This window comes from Scatophagus argus, chromosome 8 (assembly GCF_020382885.2).
Source record: "Scatophagus argus isolate fScaArg1 chromosome 8, fScaArg1.pri, whole genome shotgun sequence".
Lineage (NCBI taxonomy): Eukaryota > Metazoa > Chordata > Actinopteri > Scatophagidae > Scatophagus > Scatophagus argus.
The window spans coordinates 15332231-15344399 of NC_058500.1; the positions used below are offsets into that span (position 1 = coordinate 15332231).

The following is a 12169-nucleotide window of genomic DNA, read 5'->3' on the forward strand; positions in this document are numbered from 1 at the left end:
TTAATTCTTACAATTAATAACATATTTTGCGTTGTCTAAGCGAGCCAAATAAAGGTTTTAATACCATAGAAGGCCAGCCGACCGGTGGCTGTGTTCTTCCCCATCTTGTTCTCTGCCACACACTCGTATCCTCCTGTATCGTCCTGCTGGAAGCTGGGAATCTCCAGCACGGCATTTGAGTACTTCATTTTGACTTTGCTCGGGAAGGGGATGCCGTTAGCCCTCTTCCAGGTGATCTCTGGCACAGGGCTTTAAGAGACAGAAGAGGGAAACCTCAACGGAAAAATCACGATTCCCTTGAACTTTTAAGAATGTCATTCAGGTGTCTGTTATAATCTTGCAACAAAGTGTTTGATGGAGCTTAAAGCCCATTTATTGTATTTTCTGCAGATGAATGGTTTAGAGTTACTCAACTCAATCCAGCAGCATCAATAGCAACGACAAGAAAAAGCCGTCTCACATGGTTTTCAGACCAATCTAAGAAATATAATTGCCACAGTAACTTTACTATATAGAAATCCGGAAGCTCCTCGACCGAAATGAAAGACAGCAGAAGATTGAAAACATGTTTCAAGGAATCCGGCTTACTTCCCAAGGGCGAAACACTCCAGCGTAACTGTTGATCCTTTTGCGGCGGGTACATTGTCTGGGAAATTAACTTCTATTTTCGGCTCGTATTCACCCATCACTCCTATCAAGAGTAAGCACAAGAATTTGCTCAGTCCTCCATTATTCATGACTTACAAGCAATATGGCTTACATTATGGACCAAACAACAACACTGTAAAACTAACAGAGGAGAAATAAAAAAACACACGAGCCAACATTCTCTCATGGGTAAACTCAAAGTAGTACATCACTCAAGTGTGCAGTCGCCTTAGTGCAGTGAAATACCAGCAAGGAATAACTTCAATCTATTCTTGGTGGAAGAGAGTACATTTGAAATTTAGTTTTTACAGCTAGTTTGGCTGCTTGTCTATATTAACTTAAAGCCTGAGTGGGTGGGTCCCAACCTCTGCTGTATTACTGTTAATATCAGCATTCAGAGAAGACAGTCGAGAAAGTGATACGGCAGGATTTGAATTTCTGCTGCTACATGTACAGTACACTGAGTGGAAACTGACTGGCTGAGCCACCAGAACACTCAATGTAATGGTCCAGTGACGTATAGCTTATGTTTAATTCATTCCGAAGGCAATCTTTATTCACTCTTTCCATGAAAGCATAACACAGAATAGAACAACAGATCGCTGACGACCGGCCTGACAATTCATGTGAAAGCACAGGGAAAGCTTTTAAAGGGAATGCGAATTATAAGAAAGCTAAGTCAGCAAAGACAAGATTTGGGTTCTTTGTTTGCTGGCCCACATTTAGGAGCAAATGTTCACTTACAGGCATTAGCACTGGGTGACTCAACCATGAAGAGGTACGACAGGACAAAGAGCACTCATGCTAGTATGATGATTAAAGCCACCGTGAAAGGAAAGGTCCTTAATACACGGCTGAAAGGCGTACTTGTCACATCATGGCCATAAGCTGGTGTCTTACCATCTGTCCTGAGGATCAGAGACGTGGGCGAGCTGTGAACTTTGCCCTTTGTGATGCTGTTCATCACTACACAAGTGTAGTTACCCACATCAGAGGGCTCCACCTTGGCAATGTAAAGGTTTCCTGTCTGCTGGGAGACGAAACGCCGATTGTCTTGTTGAACAAAGTATGGGTACTCATTGAAGACCCATGCATAAGTAAGGTCTGGAAGAAAAACAAGGATGCAGATCGTGGCGATAAGAAATTTTAGTCTGAAAAATATGATTGTAAAAAGGCAAATTAATGCTGGCATGATTTTTACTTTAATCTTGCCCAAAACACATCACTAAAACTTTAAATAGCTACAGCTGGTGAAGGCCAGTGAGCTTACCTCCTGAGGAAGTGGGCGTCCCACAAAGTAAAACAACTCCCTGTCCCTCTCGGACTGACACTGCACTTCTGGTGTGGACTTTGAAATGATCTAAGTCTGAGGGGGGGAAAAAATGAAAAGAAAGATCACTGCAAGATCTCACATATCAAAGAGTAACAGAGCTGAGTAAAAGCTCTCAGCAAGACACTGACACAAGCCCATAAGGAAATTGTCATGAGACTTGCACCTCCGCTATGCCTGTGAGAGAGAGAGAGAGAGAGAGAGAGAGAGAGAGAGAGAGAGAGAGAGAGAGAGAGAGAGAGAGAGAGAGAGAGAGAGCGAGAGACAGGGCGAGGCTGAAAAGAGCTGGTACATGTGAGTGGTTTTGAAAAGGACCCAAAATGCAATGCGGATGTTTGAACCCAGGCCGTAAAATTAGATATTAGATCTAAGTTTTATGGCATGGGAACCATGACTGGTAAGAATAGGCCATAATTCTGTGAAGGCTGTGGAATGAGTAGTGCATGATGGGATAGCCTGCAGCCCAAAAAAGGCCCATAACACAAAAGAAATAAGCTGAAAACACTAAAACAAAGTATTTAAAATAAATACTTTCAAAAATTACCATGACATTTGGTTGCTTGGTTCAACTACAGGAGCATAACAAGTAGTTATTTCTTATTATTAAACTAACACATGCAGATAACGCTGAGAGCTAAAACAAACTAGAAACATATAGAAATATATATATATATATAGACACAATAACAACGATAAAGAAAGAATGTTTGGGCGGTTATGTTAATACATATGCTTTCTAGAACATGTTCAGTCTGTCTGGATCACAAAAACAAACACATATCTTCCCACCTACTCCTGCTGGTATCAGGTTTTCCCTCTCCGTGTAACCCACCGTCACTTTTCAATTGGGACTATTTCATTTTAAGGTGAAAATTGCTAAAAATCTTATCAGAGGTGTGTAGATTATTCAGAGCAAGCAGGACTCCGAAGAGTCATTGTTGTTGAGTTATTGTTAAATCTCATTATTCTTTTTCTCAGCCAAGCACATCTAAAAATAATACCAAAAATATCCACATGGCCAGCAAGAGAAGGCGTGAAAAGATGTTTGTTGTGATCGTGAATAGAACCCTTAATGAACGCTACATAAATAGCGAGAAAGTATTTGCTTTTTTACTCGCTTGAGACGTTTGCCCCCCAAAGATATGTGATGTGAAAGAAATCAGGGCTTATATGCAGTCTAACTTATTTTTTTGCAGCAGTGCAGCTGTAATACAAAGCAATGGTTTTTTAATCTTTTATAAATTACTTTCTTTTTTCATAACAGTACCAGCATTACATTATGTTCCACTCAGAGAAAACATTTATTTCTTCAGCTTTATTTCTTCCTTCTTAAGATTTTTTTTTCCTGTTTAAGCAATTTAGCTGACTACTTTGCCCCAGAGTACATCCAATAAAACATCAGAGTTCTGATGGAGCAAAATGACAAACAGTGAAACTGTCATTCGCAGTGAGCATGAATAACAAACATTCGTCACATTCAGACTGCACCCATGTTACTTCAACATTTAATGCAGCTTCACACCCACGTTGCAGCACTCTGATAAATATTGCAAATATCGCCCACCCAGTTCCATGTGCGCTGGCATTATGTGCCACTTAGACTTTCATGCCACATCTTAGTAAAAAAACAAAAGTGACAAACACTGACTGCAACTCACAGGCAAACTGCAGACTCGCTCTCCTGCTGAGGATACCTCCGACAGTGTTGTACGCCATACACTGGTACATCCCTACATCCTGGTAGCGGTCCAGACTGCTTATAATGAGGTTGCCCCCAGACAGACGCCGCCGGCGATCCAGGCCCAGATTTATGAGAGTCCCATTCAATGACCATCTGTGAGAGCAAAGACACCATCAGTCCTTGGCAAAACACACTGTCCATTTCTTCTTACCAACCAAGGTGGTCTGACAGGAGGTGAGGTGAGAACACAATTCACTGTAGTAACTCACTCAAAGTAAGAATAATATACTGTAAATTTGTGCTGATGTGGAGGAATTCACTTGGAGCCTGAGCAGCATGAATCTTACAGCTGGGATTCTGACCATTAAAAACAATTTAAATAAATGTTTATTTATTTCAGCACACAGTATTGTTTGATATTTTCACTTTCTCACAAATTTATGTTATTTTGTAGCCTATATCAGTATGAAAGAACTATTGACAATCACAAGAAGATACAGATCTCCACCAAGGAGATTCAGGCAGCGTCTACAATTCTATACTAACATGCTATTTAGTGGGTTACAAAAATATGTGAGGTTTTTCAGTATGTCCAAAACCTTAATCTGAAACCAATAGTGTGTAAAATGGATGCTAAATATTCCAATATATAAGCACCGGACACTACACAGTGCAAAGCAGTAGTGACGACGACAGCAATAACGTAACAGATAATCGCGGACACCAACCAAGGCAGCTCTGGCATAACATCAATAACTGTTCAATAAGTCTAAATACAAGATTCCGCTTTGCTAGCTGTAATATATTTTTTAAATTGGGTCATCGCTGGCGCTGAGCAGTACATCTGACATATGACAGACGATGACTGCAACAGATGTATGAGCAACAGGGACAACGTCCAGGGCAAAATGTTATGACGAGGTCGTATGCCCTAATTGTGTGCATACTGCAACAGTACTAACAGTTAAACAAAAAAGTATGTGACTCAGAAGGCAGCTTCAAATCTGCAGGCCGGATGGGAAGCTTTAACTGATGACGATCACTGTTCCAGAGTCATAAAGAGTAACTTTGAAAAGACTGTTATATTCTTAGTCGCATTTTTTCTTTCTTCACAGTCCTAAATTCACATCAACTGACATTTTTATAAACTGCAAGTTGGTCATATTTTCATGCTTCTAGTTGTCATACTCTATAGATGTTTCAAGATTGTTGTTTTTGTACCTCTAATTTAATAATGCATAATGCTGCAGTGTGTCATTTGTTTAACTTACATGTTACACTGTTATTGGTTATTTCTTTCATACAGAAGTCTTATTTATATTGTCCGTTTCTGTTTTTATTCTTCTTTTATTCTTTTTCTGTATTTCCCTTTTTGCTACTGCAGCTATCCCATTTTCCACACAGGGATCATTAAAGTTTAATCTCAGAGGATCATACACAAAGCTGTCCTCTGCTGTTTAAGGGAAGCAGAAGATAAAAGTTTCAGAAGCCATCTTCGATATTATCATCAGTCTTAACCATAATCACCTCTTCTCTGCCACATTATATTTACATAATGTGGCATTATTCCACCTTTGACTTCTCATTAGGACAAAACATTAGCACTTGGCAAGAGGTAACAGTGGGCTGATGTAACAAAGGATGCCTTTTACACTCCTTTTCACCTTCCATTACATCTTTCCCACACTTAGCAGGCGTGGGAATTTAAAAAAATAATACTTTGCGCAGCAGGTTCAGATTGCACTATCAAATAAATGAAGCACCTAAAGGACTCTCAAAAAAAAAAGGTTAATTCATTGATTTAAACAAGTTCCATTATTCAGGATGAAAAGACATTCTTTTTCTACCACCACAACACTCCATCTCTTTTTAAATGCTTTTCAAAAATGGAACATTGATGGGTTCAAGGGCAAAGCACTTTTCAAGAATGTTCCTCATTTTTCTCAAAGCGCAGAAAATAATTTCTTTCCTTGAGCCACTTTTTTCTATTCTGCTTTCCTTAAGAGGAAATCAAAGACATGGGAAGCTGTGATGGGCAACTTTCCAAATGCTTTCAAGTCTAGCTTCCAAAATAATTTCTTTAAAAAAATATCTAAACCATTGAATTTTGATGAGTGCTTGCTGCCATATTGTAGTCTAGACACTTACAATTGGTAGCTGTGTTTCTGCATGTATTAAGATTAACTCTGCAACTTCTTCTGGCGGTTTGACAAATCGTTTGCATGACGAATACCTAAAGAGTTGGATCGACTATTGATACATGCTTGTGTGTGTTTAGGTGGCCCAGTGGAGCCCTGAACATTGTGCAGGCAGGTAGATAGATATATAGATAGATACTTTATTGATCCCAAGGGAAATTCAAGGTGATGGAACAGCAACTCTAAAACCGAATGACTCTACTTGAGCCTCGTTTTGTGTACGCTGTGCATTAAATGTTGCTGTCTGAGCATCAGACCACAGAGGAACTTAAATATTCCAGATGATCCTGCTGTCCGGAGCCACAGGTTTCAAACCTCAGGTCAGGCAAAGGTTAGGCGTGTCACCCTCAGTTTATATTTTTTAAAACTGCATCGCTTTTATGACCTGCTGCAGAGAGGATGCTTTTCTACCTAACATGTGACATTTTTTATGCCTCAACAGTGTGCATACAGCGAAGGTCTCATCTCTTTGTGAGTGACAGGCCTGGCAGAGCAAAGGAGAAGAAGGGGGAGGGAGCCGTGTGAGCCCATTTACACTTCAAGAGATGAGCCAGAGAGGTGCTGAGGCCATGCAGAGACTGGCACAGTCAGCTTGAGAAGACACCACGTTAAACATGCTCATCTCACCTTTAATCAGTACAAGGAAATATCTGGTCTTAGGTAAGGAATGTGAAAAGCCTGAAATAATGAGCGATTATCATTCAGCTCGTCTCTGCTGCAGAAATTTCATCTTTTGCCAACTGGTGTTGAGCAACCTGCACTGGTCTTACAGCATTTTCTTTTATATAAGGGGACATTTGCGATGCATAAAGATGCTAAGATAATATCAAACAAGAGGGAAAGTGGGGACGTGTTAGTCAATAAGATTAAGTAAAGCGATAATGACACCACTGCTTAGAATGTCTGTATGCCTATCAGACAAATTTGGAGAAAATAAAAAGGGGAGCAAGCACCTTCCTCTTCCACGTGAGAAGTCCTGGAATTTGTACATCATTGCATTTTTGAACATTTGTATCAAAGAATATCTAAATTTATTTATCTTTCAAGAGGTAGTTTTAAACAGATTTTACAACGTTTTTAGGTCCCTATACACCTAAACGTTATGTTTCCTGCCCTGATCACAGTGTTTCACACTAAACGAGGTCCTCTTATGACACTGACTAGAAAAGGCTTTCAGTGATGACAGTGAAGAGAAGAAAGTGGAAAAAGGGCATGTGAACTGTTGATTATCTGCCTGAGCACCTTGAAGCTCTTACAAAAAAAAGCAATTTACAAACAACAGAGTTTGTAAAGGAAATGCAGTTTGCAGAAAGCGTTTGGGTTTATTGACTTGTAAATCAGATTTTCAAATGTTGTTTTTAGTCAAAGTATACATAAATTAACAGATTTGTTTTTGGAAACCTCAAAATGCTCACACACACCTTAATTTGAATGTGCTCTTACCGGTACTGAGGAGGTGGTATTCCCTTGGCATCACAGGTCAGAGTAGCTTCTTCTTCTATGGAGTCGATAGGAATGAACAAATCAGCGGGCTCCATCCTCCATCTTGGACCATGGTATGATCCACTGTCCAGACAATCTGCCAGAGAAACAGTGACAGCCTGAGCATAACGACAGAAAAAGTGCCACTGACACTGAAATTACAAATGTTGCCCTTCCAGCAAATAAAAACAACTGTATTTTCATACAAAGTTGATCCTTTTAATCATTTAATTGGTAAATTGTTGTACAATGAATTTGGTTGTTGTTGTGAATTTACAAGAGCAAACGCTGGTTTCATCGCCACTACAATGAACATAATTTAAAAACTTCTTTTCAGTATGTCAATGAAGTGATCGACTTTGCTCTGTTTTTTTGTTAAATTTTCTGCTGAGGGAAGGCAAACAACATCAAATGTCAGTTACAATCACAGAGCAGTGAAGAAGAAGACTGAGTGTTACATCTGTGTGGCGAATGGAGGTCAATACAGAGGAGTGTTCCTTTAAATCTGGGTCCACCCTATCATCTCTGACACTGACATGATTTTCGGCTCTTCAGCTATCATCCCACAACTGTAAATGTCCAAACGTGAAAGAGTCATTACTCATATAAAAGGGTGGTTTACCTGCCAGACAGTCGATGATTGATAACAGTAGAAGCTGTTTCCATGGTAACGTCATCTTTGGCAGCCAAGGGCAAATGAACCTTTCATCCAATAAGCTTTTAAATGGCACTCGTGTTCTCTGAGAGAGGGGAGCTTGACCTGTTGGAACAAGATTTTTGTTGTAAAACACCAATTTCTAACCCCAACATTTTTAATCCCACTTTCAACAATATGGTTCTTAATGATCTACCAGGAGGAAATGGTGGATGTGTAAATTTTAGCCGTGCAAGTATGATTATGATAAAAAAGTGAGTTTAAAAAGAGTTTAGGGCAGCATGTATCACAATTCTTCTGTCCATTCTCACATTTCTAATCGCTGAACATCCATGCAGTATCTCTTTGTGCCCTGTGGTTTGGCCTCCCTGCATCCAGAGATGTCTGAGGGTGACACCAGAGGCATATGGGAGGAAGCCCTTGCCAATCTATTAGGGGAGCGACCAACGCCTAAGCTCATCCTTCACTTGGACGGATTCACTCTGGCTGCCGGAGGAAACTTGGACCTGGGAATTGGGTGCCATCCAATCAATTAGATTCACCCACAGCAGCATGTGTCTGCCCACATGCTGGGGTGAATCAAGACGGCCTGATGAGGAAGCCATTCCACCCAGGTCCATAATCAAGAGCAAGTGTCTGTCTGCTCATAGCATGTGTTGCAAATTGCGATGCACCCACTCCTTGCAGAAGGAGCCTGAGCGAGTAATGATGCAATTATGAAATGTCAAACATACACACGACAGAGAAGTGGGAATAACAGAGCAGTTAAGAGAGCAGTCACACACATATCCACGAGTATACGCAGAACTGCGTGCATCATGGGTGCCACCTGCATGAAAACATGCACGTGACTAAGTAGGTTAGCAGTATCTAACGCTCAAAAACACACAATATACAAATTTCCTGAAGAGGTGTTCGAGATATAGTAAGGGCAGAGACAGATAATAACACCAATCTGCTAAATGCCACACAACCCACACACACCTACACACACCAAACTCACTTTCTCACTGTGTATAACACATATAATACTCTGCCCCCACAAACACACACACGCACGCACACACACACACACACACACAGAGAGACTTGCTTTGCATTTAGAAGACATAAGCCACGGTGTGCGGCTCATTTGTGGCCTAATCCCGCAGCGAGCCCAGTTCAGAACGCTACTTATGGAGTGTCTAATTGTTTGTCAGCTGCCTGGATGTCAAATCAGACACATGGGGTCTCAGCCAGGATTTTCTTCCCTACCTTTCATGTTTGCTCAGTCCTTTTTCTTCCCCCAAAGTCTGCAAAATTGGATTGGTACGCTTCCTCTCAAGAAGAGTCCTGCATGCCATACCTCAGCGATAGGCCCACAGTGCGCAAAGTGCTGGCATCTCAGGACTCAGGATCGGTGTGTGGAAGGTACAGTGGGTATTACACTTCTGTCGACTTTGCATGTTATGGTTTGCATTTGCAATGCAGTGTTGTCAGGGAGGAGACTATTTAACAGCTGATGCAATGTATTCCTTTTTTATGCCTTTCTAATAAATCATTTAGAAAGGCAAAATACTGAATTACAGGATTCTGTCAGTGATACTGCACAAAGCACATCACTCAGTGACTCACATGTACGTACTGTATAAGACACACACACACAGATGCCAACACAAGCATGTAGGCACCCACCCACATCCACACACACACACACTTCAGCTTACACTCATGGATAATGATGCTAACGATGATGGTGATAAAAGGTGGTGAGAAAACATTGCAGGGTGAATCACTCTCAATCAAGGAGGGTACCTTCCCGTGACAACACACCACTGGGTTAACTGACACAAAAAAGTAATGTATAATCATGATATCTACCACCTCCTTTGCACTCCACCTACATCCAAGCAGCACGCTGGTCGAACAAATAGTCCAGCTGGCAGAGTGGGAGTGTACTTACTTTGAAGGCCTCAGCTGCATTCATCACAGACATTCCAGCTGACATTGTGGCATACTGATATGCAATTACCTGGTGAATGTTGTAAGCAGGAAACTGTGTGTGTATGACTGCATCTCTAGCCCTTACTGTATCTCAGGAGGCATAAAGCCAATCATTGCCATGCCACTGTTTAAGCTGTGCGGAGGATAGTTTACATTTTAATATCTCTGGAAGGGGTTCTTTGAGAACTCCTGTGTACATTTAATGTTTTTTTTTGCTCAGCCAGCACATGCAAACCCCATTCACGCCAGTCCACTCACGGCTGATTGAACCCTAAATTATGTTGTACACATTGTAGAGGGTGAGGTGAAGTGAAACCAGGCTGCAGTGTGGCATCACACCAGGTATGGAGCACAGAAGCAGTTAGAGGCAGAAACACCATTACGGCAACATCAGTTTGACAAAGAAAGGCTTGGCTGAGCCACAAAACAACTCTTTTTTTAAAAAAGGAAAGAAAGAAAAAAAAACAAAGTCCCTGTGGCTGAATGCATGCCCCTCCGAAAGCAGACAACTCAGTGTGGAGGAATTGGCTGCAGTTGGGAGGGCACGTCACGTTACTTGAGCCTGAAACAATCATTAGCAAATATATGGCATTAGAAACTGATGGGCCAATTCGGGATAGTCGGCAAGACAGGCCGACGTGTAGGAATAGAGTGAATAAATATCTTAGCATATAAATATCATTGTGTAAATAATGTAGCTTTCTCTATTTGAGCACGTATTGCCAAGCGCGCTCATGGTCCAATATGTTTTTATGTGTGTGTGTGTGGCTTACCTTATCTTGAAATATCTTGAGACCAGCAGAAACCAAATTCAGCCCTCAGGAAAAAAGGGAAAGATTGATCCTCCATGGAAACCTTGTTAGGAAAATTTCGATCACAATCGCAAGGTCGTTCATACAGGTGAAAAAAACCGAGCCGGTGGTCAGTCAGAGAGAACGGGTAACGCAAAAGGCACAAACACACGCGTTTCACATCGCTGCTCTCCCCTTCTCTCCCACTCCCTACCAAATTTTTTTTTTTTTTTTTTTTAAAAAAGAACCACACACACAAAACCCACAACACCCACGTTGTTTGCTGTGCTGAATCACATTTGAAACATCCCCAGTTCAGAGGTTTGACTCTCGCTTGTGTTTACGCTCTCGAATCCAACACGCGTAGGTCTGAAAATGGGCTTGAAAGGGGATCTTGCAGAGATGATTTATTATGCGCATCAAGTCAGCTCCCCCTGCGAAGAAGAAGAAGAAGTGGGCTGCGAGGAGGCGATGGAGCAGCCAGAATCAGCAGCGCTGGGATGGGAAGGTGCGGGAGGGAGGAAGGCGCACCTGGAGGAGAACCGCACCCCCCTGCGTCAGACCACGGTATTGCAACCATATAGTAAGACCACGTTTCTACATGCGCGGAACACACACATTTGTGTTTTCTTCCCGAGGCATTTCACCCAGGTTTAGAAAGCAAAAGTGACAAACAAACGACGGGGCCTGTAGATATCATTGATGAGGTTCTCCCATCAGGCCCACATGCAGCCTATCAGCAAACCTCATCAGTTAGGCCCAAGGCTGACCCCCTGGCACTGACCCCCCCCACGGTACGTTAACGTACGTCTTATGGACTCTGTCTTGCGCATTGCAGTTCTTTAAACATAAGATTACGAACTTTTGCACATCCGCTGTTAATGTTGCAAATGTGCATTTCTGCAATAAAAAGTTTAGCTTTGTTCCTTAAATAGAAGTAATATTGCACACAGCCTGATGTTTTCTTTTTCTTTTATTTTCTTCTCTTTTCTTTCTTTTTTTGATAAGACAAATTCCTGTCTGAGTCCTGATTCTGATGATTACAAAGAAACAGTGCACACAGCCCAAAGACTGTATGTCTCGGCATTAGCCAAGACAAGCATAGCTTTATTTGAACTGTAGTCTAGTCTGTGAAGTATGAAATAATAAAAGTAAATAAAAATAAAATTATTCATCCAATGATGCATTTTTCAAAGTGGAACATGGAACAAAGTGGAACAAAGCTGCAATAAGCATTGTTTGACCATCAGGAGGCAATATGGACCCATTTCAGATGTCCAGGGTTCTAAAAGGTCTGTTAATTTGGAAATAGGCGTGTTTACATGGCTTGGATGAATCGAATTATCAGCACAAAATGATCAACGGTTTATAGCAATCTTGCTGAGAGTTAAATGGGAGGGT

The 12169-nt window shown here is 41.3% G+C and overlaps 1 protein-coding gene across 1 annotated transcript in view; it reads right to left on the reverse strand.

Moving 5' to 3' along the window:
- Positions 1 to 11679, reverse strand: part of cntn3a.2 (contactin 3a, tandem duplicate 2) — a 29298-nt gene extending 17619 nt beyond the window's left edge. The window contains exons 1-8 of the mRNA XM_046397851.1: positions 10751 to 11679; positions 7962 to 8099; positions 7301 to 7436; positions 3637 to 3812; positions 1919 to 2014; positions 1549 to 1752; positions 589 to 691; positions 65 to 249 (exon numbers count right to left, since the gene is read on the reverse strand). Coding sequence (XP_046253807.1) covers positions 65 to 249; positions 589 to 691; positions 1549 to 1752; positions 1919 to 2014; positions 3637 to 3812; positions 7301 to 7436; positions 7962 to 8016 — 955 coding nt within the window. The 5' untranslated portion in view covers positions 8017 to 8099; positions 10751 to 11679. The remainder of the gene's footprint in view (positions 1 to 64; positions 250 to 588; positions 692 to 1548; positions 1753 to 1918; positions 2015 to 3636; positions 3813 to 7300; positions 7437 to 7961; positions 8100 to 10750) is intronic.
- Positions 11680 to 12169: the final 490 nt, after the last annotated feature.